Source organism: Botryllus schlosseri, chromosome 11, assembly GCF_051294905.1.
Source record: "Botryllus schlosseri isolate E-star chromosome 11, Bs_hap1, whole genome shotgun sequence".
NCBI lineage: Eukaryota > Metazoa > Chordata > Ascidiacea > Stolidobranchia > Styelidae > Botryllus > Botryllus schlosseri.
In genome coordinates this window covers 19,904,630-19,923,590 of record NC_137246.1, presented here as the reverse complement: position 1 = coordinate 19,923,590, position 18,961 = coordinate 19,904,630, and the positions used below count along the sequence as shown (strand labels likewise).

The window sequence follows — 18,961 nt, the reverse complement described above, 5'->3', positions numbered from 1 at the left end:
GTACAATGGGCTCATCAGTCATCAGAATATATCAAGTAATCATTATGACTAAAAATTGAGGTTACACGCTGTAAGCTGATAATGCAATGTGCCCCACTGCCTGTAGTTGCAAAAGGTTGCACAATGCCTTTTGTGCTGTTCGGTCAAAACACGTCCGGCAACGACTAAATGTGATACTATTAAATAGTCATCACATGGTCTAATTTTTTCGTGAATATTCCTATCGATGGTGGCTGTTGTCTGGCATTCATGGTAGCCTACTTCCGCATCTATGGTCAGGTCAATTTACACTAGACCTATATTCCTTATTGCGATTCCAGAGCTGTCGACTTTCACAGACTTTGTAAGACACCACGTAAGTGAGTCCTATAGACCAGGGTTACCATGCGTCCTCTTTTTAGAGGACTTGTCCTCTTTTTCGACTTTTTTAAAAATGTCCTAGGTCCTAGGAGGACGCCCAAATGTCCTCGTTTTTGAGATTTTGTACTCTTTTTTGAGAATTTGGTTAAATATAGGGCAAAATTCGACTGAGATACAGTAAATCAGCTCTAAAGTAATTCTTTTTTTAGTCAATTAACTGATAAGGTATGATAATAATGATAAAGAAAAACTGTATTTTGGAAGCTGACCAGAAAGTTGAATTTAGTCAACCGACCACGAAGTGCAAAAAATTTACCATATTTTTAGGACTTTCCTTCGGTATTGCAAGTCTGAAAATTTTGAAAAAGTGTCCTCTTTACAGATATCCAAAATATGGTAACCCTACTATAGACTATATGCACATGCACTGCATAAGCCTGTTTTTTGCATGTTCCGCCTTTCACGATACGAGGCAACTTCTATCCGTCAGTGTTTTGGTCAATTCTTTAGGAGTAATATATTGAAAAGGCAACTCACTGTGCAATCGAATACCAGAAAATACAAAGCAACGAGGCTCCAAAAGGTAATTGTTGTGATGTAAGCATTTTGCGAATTTTGTCAACGACAATGCTACGGGCGTAGCGTAGACACTTAGGCTACATATACATTATGCATATATCACGTAATGATTGTGCTTCTTCATATTTTGAAATTTCCTTATGTGCGGAGGTATCCATCTATCCATGCTAGCATATTATTGGTGCTTGGCCATGATATAATGCAATAGACGGCGAAACAATCTACTAATCTACGTCAACCCATAATTCACAGGTATACAAAAAGCCCACAGTTTCTTGTTGGAAAATTTTTATTCTTTTATTCTCTTTGGCGTAAAACAAAAAGTGAAACGTAAATAGCAATGATAGTACGTCTATGATCACTCCTTTCGGTCAAGGCCCTATAATTTTGGTTCGTGAATCATTTTATACAAGCTGTCGCCAACACACAGTGCCCAATTTGAAAGTTACGAATCGAGTGAATTATACGGTCGCACTGATATACCGTGGAAGGTCTCTACAGTGTTATGACAATTATACAAGCATCGCGATGCGCGTGCTCGCTGATAGAAAAAAGCATCCAAGCGACCCACAATCATAGCAACGTATTATCGTATAAACAACATTCTTGTGTAATAGGCATTCAAAACGAACGTATAATATTCTCTGATTCAGGGTTCGGATAGCAATCAAAGATATAAACATCTTGTAAATACCCGCAAGCTCGAACCCATCTGTAAATTTCGAGAGGGCGATAGCAAGGCTGAAATACGGGTCGGGGGAAACTGAGGGTGAAGAGAGAGAGAAATTGAAGCCAAATATCGGGGGCAAGACAGGTCAAATGGCAAAAGTATTAAAAAACTTTAAACACGCAAATACACCGTATAAATTGTGCGACAACTCAAGTGGTGTCAAAATGTTAGCACTTAGCACGATGATGTTGAATTGGAAAAATGCAAAGTCAAGCGGACAACAGTTTGAAACACACCCGAACCCGAGTCAAAACTGTCAGGTCAGTACAGGCGGCGTAGACGCCATTCCCTATAGTTCCTCACGCACAACGACAGCACACAGGCAGTATGGTTTTTCGCCGAAAAGAGAGAAAGAAAACTATAATAAGACCACCTCGAAAACTGATTATAAAACAAGGCACCAACAACAAAACAGGAATGTGTCCCTAACTCACGAGACCTTGCATAAATTCCTCGCACAACCGCGACACGACGAACTCGCTGGCTGTCGCGGTGTGTCAAGAATATAAAAAATGCGTTTGGCCCCAATACAGTATACCAGTAGAGGACAAAGCCTAAGGCTACTCGTAACCAGTGTCTGCTTCGTAAGCAATCAGAATCGACGGAACCATTCAGTTTTAAAACGATGTATCTAATATAGAGAGAGCTGGAAAGACTTGTGCACGTTGCGTAGCAAATAATACAATAAAAACAAAGTAATGCACCATCATGAATCATATCCACCTTTTTGGAGAGAGCTGGGGCAGGCCAGCGCGCTAACACGATCGGCCTGTTCGCGCCTAGGCACGAGTACCGACAAATATCGCTGTCGCCAAATTCGACTCAGCAATAGACAGAAGCAGCACCAATGTTGCTGTAAACAACAAAGAAATCTATGGCCGGATGAGAGTCATTCGATAACCAGGCACGGAATCCGCCATCGTATACAATCGCATCAGGCCTAGTTGTAGTACGAAGTCTGCGGTAGTGGCTGGTTCGAATGAGGATTGACTGGTCCACTTGTGTACCCCATCGAGTGTCCTGTGGCTGAAGGCCATCCCGGGTAGTGCTGTGGGTCAGAGCCTAACCCGTGCGCGTGTGGTGCATAGGCCAGTGCGCCGGGCGGGTGTGGGCGATACGCTTTGTTTGAAAGGCCGCGGGACGGGTGAATGGGCGGCGGCAAGGGGTGGAAAGCGTACCCGGCGGCGCCCATGTAGTGCATATCTCTGGGATACGTGAACGGGGCGTGATCGGGCTGAGGTTGCAGGGAGGCTGCGAGTCCTTGAAAGTCGAACTTGTACGCGTACCTTTTTCCGTGTACTTTTGTCATGATATTTTTATCGTAGTAGTACCTGAAATAAGAGCACATTGAAAAACTGAAACTGCGTTTGCGGTCAAGGGTGGAGGTTTCATTATAGCTCGGTATTTCCATTATATTTCAACTGTGAGGCCTTGAGAGATAAAGTATATCAACGAATTGAAGAACGGTCAGCAGACTTGCACAAACTAGCAATCTAGTTAATTGACGGACAACTAACTAACTACACTCAATTCTTGAGTATAGTTTTAGTTTTAGTTCTAGTTGCGTATTAAAAAAGTTAGTAGGCAAACAACTAGAAGACACGTATCGTCGTGTAACAGTGGCTTTGACAGGGGATGGGTTGGGAGGGGGCTCAACATTCATCCTATTTCGAACTTGTACTGAAGTTCATGTGGAAAGGCAATCCGATTCCGAAAACAAAAAATTATGAGTTGCTTCGGAATTGAATCTATAGTTTTGCTCCATCTAATCTAATCTAATCTAATCTTCGGATTTTGAAAAGGCGTTAGTTCTAGTTCTAATTGTAGTTTCGAGTTTTCTTGAGTGAGTATATAGTTCTGGTTATGGTCGCGCATTTTGAAAATCCAGTAGTTTGTACAAGCCTAACGGTCAATTTCGCGTAGCCTGTGTATGCTTATTATTCATTACTGCACACAAATGCTTTCAGAGCGATGGTCTCGTATGCGATTAATGTTCCAACCAATTCACTCTAGTTCAGGGCCAACCTTTTTGCTATTCACGACCGCATTCCGATTACTCATGTAGCCTGCGGGCCACATTCCAGGGCATATATTCGTAATGAACTAACTGAACCCCATTTCCGGTAAACTCCAGACTAATCTATTCATTCATATTAGCTTACTATACGCACGGAAATCGCGACTGGTCATGTTATGAGCAGTTTTCGGGACTCGTTATGGCCGCACGAAGTGCGAAAATTTCGCCAGATTCACGAAAGAATTTCGTTAATAATCTTAGGAAGTTTCACATATTACTGTCAAACATATATCCTGTCTCAGTCCATGCGATCAGATTCACCGGTGGAGTTGATATAGAGGATATGTTTTCGAAAATTTAGTGCAAGTTATTAATGATAGATCTTCGGGCGGGACAATTGTTTTTAGTCACTTTGATGCATGCTGTTATTTCTTGACCTCCTGTCAGGATTTTCGGTATAGTGGAAAGATATTGGAATCTCCCAAACCTACCAGATAACAAATTTCTTTCGTGAGGAGCGCACGATTCAAAAATGGTATTTCTATATGAAGCGCATCATTTTCTTCTGCTGTTCACATCTGTACTGTGTACTGCTCCGATTGCAAAGGGCACTATACTATATCAAAATTGAAAGATTCAAAATTGAAAGATGTAGGTAGTCACATTGAATCGCGCCCGGTTCAAAGGAAATTTCAATATCAATTAAAATCTCTCCGACATTCTAGAGTCAATGTCGACGGCCGCCAACATATACCAATTGAGTTACGTGTCGTCGACGGCAGCACAAAGTTCATTTTACAGCCGCAGGTTGTCCACCCCTTTAGTTGTTGTTGTTTTGTGGTATTCATGGTGTTTGTCGACTACTATGGTCATTACACCAGGCCGATATTCTTCATTTGTTCCCGTAACTGCCGAAATATAGCACGGCCCACTTCTAGGCTTTAGTAGGACACCGCTTACGCGGACGAGTTGACGTGGAGGAGCCTACATAAACCTCCAACACTTTAGTATAGATATTCTGAAGTCGACCTCGGTCGGACTCGAACCCGCACTCAATGGTGTTGCAGCCGCGGACTATACCACTGCGCTACCTCGCCACGCTGCTGTATAGTTCACAACGCTTCAGATTCTTCGTGCCGCAGTAACAGCCGTAGTCTACGCTGCAGTGTTGGGATCAAGTCACTACCTTCGAGTCACGAGTCATTTCGAGTCATTGCACATTTTGACTCGAGTCAAGTCAAGTCAATCGATTTTCGAAGGTGACTCGAGTCAAGTCAAGTCACTCGATTTTTGGAGGTGACTCGAGTCAAGTCGAGTCAAGTCAAGTCGAGTCACGAGTCAAGTCACAATTCAAGTCAAGTAGTCTTTTCGAAGTATGAGGCATGATTAAGTCATTGCATTTTGCTAGCTGTCTGAAATACAGATTAAGTGGTAATTGATTTTGAAGCGATCAACGAATATAGAGTTGTACGGAAGAAGACGCTGTATTGTTCACTGCCAAGTAAGTAAGTAATTGCGTAGTCTCAGTTTATAGTTACCAGCCAAAATAGATAATAGAGAAAGGAATTGATAAGATGCAATACATTACCCATTTACATGATACAATTCGAGCCTGCGCCAATGGTTGAAGATCGACTATATAAACTATATTCTAATTCAATTTCAATAAAATAAGAGGTTTTGTTTGGTAAGAACATAGAACAGAAATAGACATTTTGCTATAAATTACTTTACTTTACTAGTTAGCAATAGCATTAGCTGTAAGCTTTGATCAGTTCGTTGGCGGTCAATTTATTTGTGAGAGAGCAATGGAGGATCAGTAAAACGTACGGTCATTGAATTATTGGTCGTTCGCTCTCACGGGTTACATCAGCGTTTCGCGAACAATCCGAACATATGCAAGATAAAGTGATTTTTATCGACAGCGATTACTTGATGACTTGAAATTGACTCGTGAATTTTGCTCCGAGTCACGAGTCAATCCACATTTTTGATACGCCGAGTCAAGTCAAGTCAAGTCATTTTAGCAAAGTGACTCGAGTCAAGTCAAGTCATACGAAAATGTGACTCGAGTCTGACTCGAGTCAAGTCATGACTCGAGTCATCCCAACACTGCTACGCTGTACACTGTAATCACTGGTCGTACTCCGTCCATTACGTGGATTCATTATTTCGTGATATTCTCATAATGACCAACAAAGGACGCGTACAAGTCATCAGAACAGCCGCGCGTAAATGAGCCTGACATGTATGTTTCTAGCGGATGCGGCTCTATTATTGCCACTCGCTCTCGCCGCGCTAAATTGCGCAGTATTGCGGCTTACCAGAGCGTGTTCGCGACTGACGCGATTAATGCGTTTCCTGCTTTTTCTCTGAAGCATATGCGCCACCGTAAGTCAAGGTTTTTTGTAACGCTCCCGCGAGACAGCCGGCAAATAATACACACATTGTATGACCCGATGCCGAACTTGCCGAAAATGAAACCTATTATTTCAGGCGTACGATATAAATGACCTGACACTTGAAGATACTATAGCACACCAGATGACTGCAGTGCAGCACTGGTATAGCCAAGAAGATTAAAGCACGCTTGTAGCCACGTCTCAATCGTGTTTGTTGCATGGCTTCATTGCGGAAATAGTGTTCGTGCCATAAGTTGGGGTTACCATATTTTGTGAACCGAAAAAGTGGACAGTTTTCAGAAATTTTGAAAGCTCCAGCACCGGACAAGAAAACTGGGAATTTGAAAAAAATTTGACCGTTAGTACTGTGTTGACTAAAAAAATGTCATCACTTCGGCGTGACTCCCGAATTACCCACTTTTTTACGATCATGTGTTGTGCTGACTAACAAAAGGTCAGCACTTTGACTCCGATCCCGATTTACACGTTCTTTTTACGAAACTATGGCGTTCGCTGCGTCGGTGTCGCGTTTTTTGGCGCATTTTATGACTTTTTCTAGCAAAAAGAGGACAAATTCGTCCTCCGAAGACACTTTCAATTTATTGAAAAAAGAGGATAAATCCTCTTAAAAGAGGACGTATGGTAACCCTACATAAGTTCGATCAACACATCGAAGATTTAAAGAAATGAAATATTCCGAGATAGAAGTGTCTACCTACGCATTACGAATAGGGGTATAGTTCTATTTTTTAGGAGTTATCAAATAGATATTTCGAATTGCTTTATTTACTCTATAGTGGTTGTGTTTTTAGACCATACTTGACTTCAACTTGCGATAGTTTTGGAATTTCATAGCAACGGCTACTTCTACTCGTAGTTAACTAGAAAATACGTTATTTCAACTTCTACTTGAGTGCTGCGACCAGCTCTGATTACGTACCGTTAAATACGGACAGCAACCTTTTTGTAACACAAATTTATACCTGCCCACAACTATTCAGATTAGCCGCATTATTTATCCTGTTACCGATATTAAATCAAACCCCACCTTAAAGCTCTACTAAGCTTGTCGTAGTTCATGTTTGGCTTGCTTTTCCTTTCGCCCCACCTTCTCGCTACCTCGTCGGGGTCGACCATCTTAAACTCCCCGTTTGTCCCTTCCCAAGTGATACAGGTCGAATTGGCCGGGTCGCTGAGGAGCTCCAAGAGAAACTGCCAAAGCTGTATCTGACCACTCCCGGGGTTGGATAGCCTGGCGCTGGTAGGTCCAAATAACTGGTACGGATCCACTGTAATGCGTTAGGAGTATTTGTATCAGATGTTTAACATCAACAAAACAGGCAGAATAGCCTATATATTACCTTTTTCTCCTGTGATGGTATAGCGCGGGGACCTGGATGGTCCCATGCCGGCCTCGTAATCAAACGAAGAACTCCTCGACGAGCCTGGATAACGGAATGCACCCCCTCCGTGAATCACATCTTCTACGTCATCAGAACTGAGATTTGGCAGGTTTGGCCCTAAATGTCGTGGTGTATTCGATTTCATGTTTTGCCTTCCTACATTTTACGGATATAAACAGATGTCACCAAGGTATGTCAGTGTTGCTATACTCTATTAGAAGTAAAATTAACTCATCTATATTTCTACTGAATTAAAACAAAAGGTTAAGATTTCAAACGTGTGTGAAAACTACTTCAATTGAAAGTAGAAATTGAAGGATCTGATAGTATTCAAGTAAACGCCTAGTGTCTAAAAGCAGATTTAGTCAAGGCGTCGCACAGATTTGTCAATCAATCGGCTGTGGCCTCTTTCGAAATTGCAAGATGCAACTTTGTGGCCAACTTAAGACTACTGATGAATGGGAACAATCTTCGACAATATAATCAGAAGTTACTTCGATGACTATTACAAGCGGTTTTCATCTCGATTTAACTCATAAAAAGCGAGGAAAATAATTTCCACAAAGCTGTTTTCTACACTTCACAATCGAAAGTGCTAAAAGTAAGTGGTTTTACCTAACAAAACTGTTCAAGTGGAAGTGACAGCAGTTTTAAACTATAACCATTTGAGGAAGGAGTGTAAGTGGACCAAACCGACTTGAACTATTGATAAAATAGAAGTACTTCCATGCCAACCACCTCTGGATATAAATATTTACGCGAAATCAACAGCTTATAGTTACTGGTATGTAGTTGAGAGCAATGTTCCCACTAATTTTTGACGAGTCTGCGGACACTCAACAACTCACTGCGCAGACCCGTGGACAACAGTGCGTGACGACTAAAAAATGGTCATCACTTCAGATTTTTTGTGCACAGCTTAGATTTTCTGTGCGCAGAGACCGTGTTAGCACTGCGCATTTGCGCACGTGCGCAGCTTAGAGGCAACATTGGTTGAGAGTATCTTTCCATGTGGAAGCTCAAACATTATCTCCTTACAAAACTGGTCACGTGACTCAATTCGTACATATTCCGGCCAACTGGCGAATATTTACAAGATACGGCACAACTAATAGTGTATACCTCGAGCCTTACTTCGTAAATAGTTTAAATGCCCCAGCAACACGTCGGCGTTGTTTGGTCTGGTAAGATTGTAAAATTGCTCCTTGGTCAGCTGACAAAGGCAACGTCCATCGAACGAAGCGAACGCGTCGGTATTCACTCCTTGCAGGTTATACTCCGTGATCGCCCAGCCGAGCCATTCTTGTACGTGTTCTCGCGTCCAAACCATTGGATCTGAATACACACATAGGAAAATATTACATTGTTGAACATCATAATGTGACAAGTGACAACCCACACATTATATGTGCATTTATATTTATTTTCTTACGACCATCAAGTGTACTTTGCTGTGCGGTGAATGGACAGTTGGTGGGCACAAGACAACGCGTGTCCCTTCCTATCGACAGAGGTCGACAAAGTCATCAAGTTTTCTAGTAGAGTTGGGCATGGACCGGAGCCGGATTGGATATCCGGCCGGAGTTTCTCACTTTTGGCCGGAGCCTATTCGGAGCCGGATCAGTATACTTGTCACTGAGAATAGGACATCCTTACCCTCTTCCACCCTAGAATCAATATAGTTAAAGTGAAACGTTCACGGAAATAAACCACATGCCTAGCCCAAGCTGGGTTAATTACTTCAGGTAAGGGTTGGGTTTGATCTTTGGGTTTTTAAATTCCTGTTTGCATTGTTTCAATCAATATTCAATACTATCCTGTGAGTAAATAATTATTATCGGAGTTTTACGGACCGGATCACGGTCATGTCTAAAATCCGGCCTAGGAGTCGGACCGGAGTCGAACCAGAGCTTTAAAAAACAGGATCAGATTAGGAACAGAGAATTTGTCGATCCGCCCAGCACCAGGTTGTGCTCAAGCAGAACTATAGAAGTAACTTCGTAAATTTCTACTGATGTACAAGAAGAAGATATTTCCAAGTAGCAAAAAAAGGTAGATCTGGTCAGTAAAGAAGTACTGCTACTTTCTGAAGTACTCAAGTAGGTTCTCCCTATACTTGCCCTAATTGAAATACTTTCTCAAGTGAATATGATTTGAACTGTTTGCACTTCTGCTAAACAGTTTTCAATCTTTTTGGCAACACTATGCCCATAATACTTATTTTTTCACTTATACTTGCAGATCGCTACTTCTATTTTTACTTGAGTACAATTTTTCTTTATTACTTCTACTCCTACATGAGGGTCAACGATGACTTCATCTCCCACCTCCCGTAAAAAGTAAGTGTAAAAAGTCTAATTTGCCCAAAAAACTTGGAAACTATTAAATGGAAGTGGGAGTATAGTCTCACATGAAGGTCATACTGGAAAAGGTACATGAGGGCACTTCGAAAAAGCAGGAGTACTTCGTTACTGGCCACCTCTGTCTATCTTTGCAACTAAAAGTGTGAGGTAGACAATAAAGTCTCTCAGAAAACAACTGTCGTATCTTCTATATTCTGTAATATCAGGAGGAGCCTTAGCCAGCCGTTCGCCTCGAATATTATTGGATTATTTATGCCCGTGACGTCATATTTCGGGGATGGAACTGTTGATATACAATAGCTTTTTTGAAACCTCCGCTAGTTGCTGACGATAACCCCTAACTATTGTCAGCCGTTAATATTTGGGTTTATATGAATATAAATATGAATATATCGTTCAATCTTCCACCATTGTTACACATTGCTACGAATTTCGCGTATATACTGACCTGCCGGTACTATCACCCTTTTCAACGGCTCCACATCATTAGAGTTTCCTCTGGGCGGCGGGTGGTGCGATCCATCGGGAGTTTGCACTAATGGAGGCGGGCCGTCCGCGTACCCTCCTTGCCCGTAACCTTGCAAGGAGTTGGTATTACCCCCTGACTTTGCCGACGAATTTGATCCCGCGTCTCCTTGGTAAGGCGGATGATAAGGCACCATCGCCCCGGATGGCGTGCTTCTATCAGTATTCGATCTTTGCGCCCCGTGGTAATACGGCGATGGGATTTGAGAGGCTATAAAGGTGGGGGATGCGATACCGCTAGCAGCCGCTGCCAAAGCGTCGGTGATAGGCAAAGACGGAGGTATCGTAGCGCCACCTCTTGAATCACTTCTCGAAGTACCATCAGGGGAGGGCATGGGTTCGCCTCTAGAAGACGTGGAATTCATCCGCTTGTACGCGCTTGGGGAGCCCGCGTATAGAGACCCGCCTATCTGATTTTGATAGTAGTTGTATGATGATGAAGTCTGGGCCGGACGGAACGCGGAAGACGAATTTGTGTAGTCCAAAGAAGTCGGAGACAGTGACGATGGTGACTGATAAGTTGACATCGTTGTGATACTAGTCGGGCGACTAGCTGCAGTACCTGCTGGTTGGTTTGAAGCGCCCATGTCTAGACTTTCGGGACTGAGCGGATTTCTGCTTTCTTCCTTGATGTAAACTTGGTCTCCGTACAACGAAGAAGCGTGGTTTTCTGTGTCAGAAGCTGCGCTAGCTGATGACATACCGTTAGACAAGGGAATTCCGATGTGACTCTCCTGGTCGTTGAGGAATGATGAAAAAGACGGGCTGGGTGCTTTGTTGGCGGAACCCGCTCTGGGTGCGTCGCCGCCTATCACCGATTGATTGATGAACGAATGTTGACCTAGGCCTTGCCCGTCTGCGCTGTTGGCAGTATACTTATCCTGACGCAGTCCGAAATCTCTTTGAACGACCGGAGACTTCTTACCGCTGGCACCGTTGCTGTTGTGGTGATTGTTGTTGTTGCTGCCGGCGAATGCGTCTGGCTTGTGGCTGTTGCCGAGAAAAGGGTCGGTGGTGCGGTACTTTTGCGGGGTGTGGGCGCGCTTGTTTTCTGTGTGACTAAACGCGCTGAATCGTAAATCGGTTGCTTCCTCCGGGGAGTGGTTGCTGGGGAGGTCGTAGGTTTCCGGGACGCACAAGTTAGGGTCGGTTTTGCGCCCGGGCGCTGGCGCCACGAGGTTGGTCGGCAGTTCGTTGTTTCTCCTTGACTTTACGGAAAAGTCTTCAGGAATTGTGCTCATGCTGAATAGAGTGAAGCGGAGTTGGTTATTCGCAGAAGGCAAGTACGACGAAATGTTTGTACTTTTTCGGAGTAGCCTACTCATCTATATTATGCATACTTGCACTGCTTACTCAATTGGTCATATTTGCAGATTACCTTCTTTTTCTTGATCAGTTAGTTGGGCAATACTACAACGTTTTTACACTTTAAATTTTGGAAAGTGGAATGTAGATTTTTTTATCACTTTTTTGAGTCGAACTTTCATAAAACAGTTTGAAATGGCCCCTGTATCATATGTATTAAGGAATAATTCATTTCGCCTATTTGTAGCATCAGTGTAGTCGCTTTGAGTCAGTCACGAAAATGCGTATTGCTATTTCGAAAAGTACCCACGTCAGATGCACTGCTAAAGGCAGGCGAGCCCTCGCCCAAATCTACTTTTCGGAATTACTTACATTAGCACATACCAGACCTTTCATTTTCTACCTCTACTTGAAGTAGGTTTGACGTGTTTTGCAAATGGTTACTTCTACTAGTAATTAAGTAGAAATGTATGATGTTACTTCCACTTGAGTACCAACGCTGACTACTTTGACCAAAGGACCATCTCTGACGATTCGCTGGGTCATATCTGAAAAGGAACAGCATAATACATTTTCCATCACATTTTTGCAGAGCAATAACTTACTTGACCTACAGCTTGACTATCAAGACAGGACTGAGTATTTATGAAATCAATTACATCAACTAAAGAGATTCGCTATTTTATAAAATACCTAATTATAAGCATCGTCAGTGTGTGTTGTGTTGCGATAGGCATGTCCGACATCAAATATGAGTTTGAATATGAAGTCATTAGCTACTGCTTACAAGCAGTAGCAATTGTACTGCACATTACTTACATTTCCAACTTATAATAGTATAACGACTCAAGAACGGGTATCCTGCACTGAAACTGGAAGGACAGTATATACTGAAACCTTCATGTCAACCTCAAACCTATTGTTAATATGCCGCCACGCAGACGCCACGTAGATACTTATGCATCAACATCACTCTCATTCATGGACATTTGGACAAGAATGTTGGCGCCTTCTTGCAGTTTAGTTTTTTATGTTTGACAAAATGCAACGTCGTGTTCTTCTGATATTCCTGACTGTATCTTGAGCTTGGGCTATTGACGTTTCTTTAACCCGTGTAGGAAGATTGCGATAGTTTTATTCGAACGCTATACTATTTGATTTTCGCTAGATTTCGACTTGATTTGCTTTAGCAATTTGTAGCCTCTCAGCTGAGCAGCTGATTTCCTTCAGATCTGAAAGTTAGCTTATGGGGAAGCCATTCCCATTTCCCCATACACCAAACATCTAGCAAATAGTCTGCAGTGTCAATCAAGAAGAAATAACTCGACGTTTGATGTCGCTGGCTGATGGCGCAATATAGAACGCAGAGAACTATGAAATGCAATACGTCTCACCAAAAAATATGATGGACTCAAAATGTTCGGCTGATTTCAATGTCATGCAAAGCTGATCGACAGACGTGGCGCAGATATTCAGATTTAGTTCAAGCACAGTAGGAAAATCCTGTCGAATAGCAGGACTTGATTCCGTCTCCTAAAATCGCGGGTATCAAATGCTTCTACGCACAGCGGCATCATTGATTTATCCTATTCGTTCCGTGGATGTTAATCGAATTATGATTTTCGTGCCGTAATCAGCAATCATTCTTCGTGGTATTTTCGCAGGTGATTGGTTCGCAGTACTCGGTGTAACCTTGATTATGACTGAAGCGTGGCAACTCCCATTGAATATTACAGAATGCAAAACTTCTATGCTCACCTCAACATATTTATTCCTATATTGCGCTTGTTGTGCTGGGAAGACTTTCGACCGGCTCCGCGCTTCTTTGGTTTAAATTTTGAGCGCTGAAATAGAAAATGCCGTTGAAATACCACGCATAAATTATATAGTCGTTTATTGTAGGGTTTTCCAGTGCAATATGCTCCATATTCCTTGACCCAAGAACGCGACGACGCTTTCCGTTGACTCAGTCCTATTCGCTAATACGCCATTTTGTTCCTGGTACAAATTATATCGATCAGGCTGATCTCAATATCGATAAATAACGATGGAATGATGGGTGCAGGGACGTCCCGATTTCATATAAGTCACGACTTCAGCGCAATGTAAAGCGTAGGTTTCGGTTTGATTGCGAAAAATATGTCTTGTTGTTTTGTACGCAATCCACTCTTTGAATTTAGCATTATGCGTCATCGACCATACGGTGTAGGCCAATCACCTATTTATGAATAGCATCGCACAGTTCAGTGTTTTCGTATAGGTCGATGCACAGTAAAATACCGAGTAAAAAATCATAGCTTGCCAGCGCACCCGACAGCTAGAAGCTGGATTGTTCGTTACCGATTCAGGATATGACGCGGTTTCCTGCATCGGCGGATTACTACAGCTCGGCAGCGATGGCCTTCTTCAACTCGCGCGTTGTACGCACAGTATGCAGTTTGTACAATATGCATGCACTTCAGCCAACCAATGTAGTGTTCGCGTGATAAAACCGTGAAACAGTTAGTCTGTTTTTACAGATGGCCCCGCCAGTGGCAAATATACCCTGCAGTACTTTAGACCGGATAACTCTTCCTCATAACGGTACTATTTGGAACTATTTGGAGTAAAACAACATCACAATTTTCTACACGAGATATAAGTTTAACCATTGCCACACTGCGCAGTGTGAGCGTATTTTCTTTAACAAATGCATTGTGGAAGGCGAAATTAAACAGGCAATCCTGTGCATTCCGGTATAGATTACTGATGACGGCGCTTCCTGGCCGAGTTACTACAGCTGAAGAGCTGAAAGACAATTGAGAGGAAGTGCAATACCTGACTATTGAAAATAAGTAAAACATGACCATAGATGCCCTTTAACGATGCACAGCACGAAGCGCTCAGGAAGGCTCGAGTATACGGTGTACCTTTCAACGCGGAACTTCCTGAATCCTGACATTATCCATTGTTATCGGTACAGGCTTCATGCACTGGATTCGAGATCCCCGTTCTCACACGCCGCAGCGCACGTCACCGACGACATAACGTGCTCACAACCAAACTCTACGACTTGTGATATTTTGCTTGGTTTCGATGTGTCATTTGCAACAAAATTAAACCAGAAATATGGGGTGTATAATCCAAAAATGACCACTCAAAGATCCATAAAGTAGTGCCGTACAATAGTTCATTATACTACTAATTTCCCGTCAATATTGTATATAGCTGTCGCTGCCATAAGAATGTATTTTGTTATGAAAATGAAGCTAAATAACTATACCAGCCCAAGACGATCTCATAAACAATCAAGTTAAATGGAAATGTCGACATCAGCTGTAGACGTTCACTTGTTTTCACTAAAATTGTGAATGCACAAAACCAACCATATGGACAACTCGCCCTATTCACAATTCATCAGCTATTGATGCAGTCATTGGAAGCGTTACGATTTATCCCTCTATCGTGTGATTATAAGTTGTCATTGATGCATTTCAATCAAGATTTCTGATATTTTTACATTCTACTGGATTGAACAATTTCGCATTGTATAATTCTGTATCTCCATTTTGGCGCTTATGGCAGTTTGATTTCCATAATCCAACACTGTTATTTCATCTACCCCAATAATATGATATGGTACTATCTTAAGCAACCATGACAAAACATCTTAATGACACCGGGATCCCCGAGAACAACGCGTTGAGGCTAGAAGCTAACTTACAAATACCCACGAGCCCCTTCCCGCCAACTCAAACAAGATACTTCTGTGTCTGCAGGTCATGTCTGCTGATAATAGGAGTATTTACTATTATTTAAAATTGTGACGTAATACTGGAAAATGGCTGCAAAAACCCACGCTACTCATGCGTGTCATCGGACAGTTAATCCCATATATTATATGCAATATTTTTCAAAGGCCACAAACACAATTTGCGGATTCTGCTCCTTTTGCGGTGTACTGGCTAATTAAAAGTATATATTTGCAATTTACAATATTTTCAAATGTTACGTTCAAACTGTAGGAAAGCATCCTTATTACAGCTACGGATTTGAGCAAGAGTGAGTTGGTAAAAGAGGGGTTCGATTTCCATACATGTTGTCAGCCATTTTCTTGGATATCCACCACTGGTAACGACATTGGATTGTTCGGCATAGCAGAACATATGTAAGTAGTAGCAGAACACGCAACATTACTCAGTGTTTGCAAGATACAATGCGAAAGGTGTTTACTAATACGGCAGCACCGTAATATTCAAATGCGGCACTGACGATTGAAAATACTTATAGCTCTCTTTCGACTGAAGAGTGACTCCATGTTAAGAAATGCTTACCAAGAAGAAGGATTAACCACACATTGCACCAAGTAAATCATCGCTCTCAGCTTTTCACTAATACGGACAAGGGAAGGAAGTTCAACTCCAGAACTGCGCGTGGAGACGCGATCTATTCTGAGCATATATAGTGCTTGCACAATTCAGAATGCCTAATGCCTACGCATCCGAAGCTTGATGTTTGACGCCGAGATATGATTTTGATTCAACGAATTGTCGCTGACTGAGTTCTATAATATTTTAAACATGAAATTACACTCATGTGCCACAGGAAATTGCTCTCCATTTCCCTGCCGTTTCCATCTCTATTAATCAAGTCAAAAAGATGGATTTATAATGAAATCATCACATTGACTGTCACGAACTCCAGCAGTGAACAAGACTTTACTTTGCCACTCATGCGGGGGTGCAGCGAGCCTACCAAAGAAACCAATGTCCGCTTTAATCTCTCTGCATTTACATCGTGACGTCATTCGTTTTCACAACGTCCTAATTTATATTAATGACGTCACATCGTTATTTAAAATATTCCACACGGCTGTTTTATATATATTATATATATTACCCAGGGCATATGCAGGATAACTATTAACCCAACCAATTATATGAAGCGTTGATGGTCGAAGATATCATTTATCTAAAAGTACTTTTCCTGAACGATTAAATTTAACGCTCATATACAATAAACCAACGTAGTCGAAACATCATGAATACTAAAACAACCACAATCATGAGCAAATTAAATGTTTTTATGGTAAATCCTTGCCGCTTTACCATATAGGCTGCTGTAAACGTGACTGCAGGAAGCAGGGGTAACACTCGCTCTTGCTCAATCCCTAAATAATTTGAATGAAAGCGACATTTTAACCGAGTACACCGTTAGGATAATACAGTGAATTATGTATTACAGAAATATTTTGACGACCCTCGGTTCAACCCACGTCTTCTTGCTTCGCTCCTATCATCTTGCTGGAGACATAGTAATGACAGGTGATATATTTGTGCAGTTAATCTCACCTTTTTTGGTATCTTTGCTGAGTGAAATATGTGATGAACGGTCCGAAGATGAGTTGAATCCAGTTGGAGATGCAAAGTGAGTTGCTTTCTAGTCTAGACGACTACTTTCCGCATTCATTGACTAGAAGGAAACATAGAATTTTCCGGTATTGCCTAAAATACTCAATTCAAATTCTGCTACAACAAAACAGGAATCTAAGAGAACGCAACTTCCTTCAAATCAAAACATACTATCCACAGCTGAAATTGTCTTCCGCTACCACTACTTTATCCGTGTATATTAATTTAACAACGGGTGGATGAGGATTTATGGTGGTGCTTCTCGATTTCCTTTTTTCTACTGTGTGTGCCTGTGCTATAGCATCGCTACAGACAGCATCTGCCTCTCTTTAATCCATGGAACACGGTGCCTCGCATAATAATCCCTCTCACACCCGGCGTGGCTCAAGATACAGCATGTTACAGTAGGTTAATAACTTTTATATATGATAATAAAAAATACACAGACGTCATTGTAAACGACTGTATACAGTGTACATTAGTGAACGCTACTCACAAAATATTTCAGTCTCAATTTTACGAAATTCTGCAGCTACTATCATGGTAGTTGCAAATGTAGCATGAATTCATTGCTGTCGGAATATTGAACAGATCGATAAACTGCGCACGTGTGCAGTGTGAACCTAATTCTAGAGTTACCGCGGTAACATAGGCTAAGCTTTTGCACGTCTGAGATCACAATATATGAATAGTTGTATGGTACGTTATTAGCTGATCGTTACACAACCAGGAATAATTTTGATTTGCGAATTGTCAGAAATCAAGAGTGCTGCTTATAGAAGCAATGAGTCTCTACATATGAAAAAGATGCCGGCAATTCCCAAAGCGAAATATTTTATTTCAATTAGGCTTACCCCAATCACATTTATTTGACTAGTAGGCCTGCTGGTTGAAATATTAAATAAATTAGATAGTTAAAAGTCACATTTTCCGAAGTTTCTCCGATTACCAATATTATGTCAGGATTCGAATAACTAAAGAGGGCCGGAGCTGCTGTGAAGTGGTGCAAGCCGTCCTGGGAAAATGGTGCATGATCAATTGATCATGAAAGTGTTTTGTTTGGGCCCGAAAAAACGTGATGCAAGCTTTTGAAAACCGGTGATTCCTTCATAGGCTACATTTAACAGCTGAGCGACAATGAAGCAACCAATACGGATACCCGATGTCTTCCTATACGCAGTATCATTGGAAATGATGTAGATGACCTAGCGGGGAGATGCATCGCGGAAGTAACGCAAATCCACAGCATATTCAAGTTAGCTTGGACGAACGCGCGTGACGCATCCCGAAATTTCCCAGAAGCCTAACCAACATTCAAGACATGGCCGGTCAACCACTGTTATCGCTCGTCCGAATTTGTACTTTTCGATGCTGTTCTGAATCAAATGTGTCGTAGTCGATTGCCGAAGGCACTTCATTCTCCTACTGTTTCCGAATCGAAGCTAAATTCTGCAACTTCTCTCTGGGTACTATGCTGGGATGGTTTCTTCTCTGAAATATTGAGCTGCTGATTGAACTATAATAAGTGTCCTCCCTCGATTCGTATTCGAACAATATGTTCTCCAATTATTCACGGCCAACATTAATACTATAAACAACCGCCATTCTGAGTATTTGTGCATTCAAATTACTTATACCCGCTAGCAGGGTTGATCGGCTAAGCAAAATTTCCTGACTGCGCTCAGATAAAAAAAAATGTAATTTTATCACTTCCCAGGACACCGATGAATTTAAGAGACGCCATTTTGTCAGTATTGTAACACAACGAAACGCAATCGCATTGGGCCGTGCCATGTCGCCATAAAACCACGTGACATGCATGCGCAATGCATATGTGATCCGTGTGACGTTGCCTGCTGTATTGCGTGCACATACACGCGTCCATCT

At 41.9% G+C, this 18,961-nt stretch overlaps 1 protein-coding gene across 3 annotated transcripts; it reads right to left on the bottom strand.

Annotated features, from left to right (window-relative positions):
• Window positions 1-1,210: 1,210 nt before the first annotated feature.
• LOC145449424 (uncharacterized) lies at window positions 1,211-18,773 on the bottom strand. 3 transcript variants are annotated; one of them, XM_080327784.1, is made up of 7 exons: window positions 17,015-18,773; window positions 13,443-13,528; window positions 10,303-11,621; window positions 8,614-8,826; window positions 7,450-7,533; window positions 7,137-7,377; window positions 1,211-3,000 (listed from the first exon to the last, which is right to left on the bottom strand). In XM_080327784.1, the coding sequence occupies exons 2-7, from the start codon at window positions 13,448-13,450 to the stop codon at window positions 2,610-2,612; spliced, it is 2,256 nt and encodes a 751-aa protein (XP_080183910.1). In that variant the 5' UTR covers window positions 13,451-13,528; window positions 17,015-18,773; the 3' UTR covers window positions 1,211-2,609. The 3 variants fall into 3 exon arrangements, with proteins under 3 accessions (XP_080183910.1, XP_080183911.1, XP_080183909.1); XM_080327785.1 differs by having other exon boundaries at window positions 8,626-8,826; window positions 17,015-18,772; XM_080327783.1 differs by having other exon boundaries at window positions 7,450-7,608; window positions 8,626-8,826; window positions 17,015-18,769.
• Between the last annotated feature and the right edge of the window lie 188 nt (window positions 18,774-18,961).

Bases quoted from the DNA above. Each gene is read 5' to 3' on its own strand.
- LOC145449424 (XM_080327783.1), bottom strand. The intron at 8,827-10,302 runs GTCAGTATATAC...GTGTGTATTCAG, and splicing joins AAGGGTGATAGTACCGGCAG to ATCCAATGGTTTGGACGCGA. The intron at 3,001-7,136 runs GTGGGGTTTGAT...CTCTTATTTCAG, and splicing joins AAGCTTAGTAGAGCTTTAAG to GTACTACTACGATAAAAATA.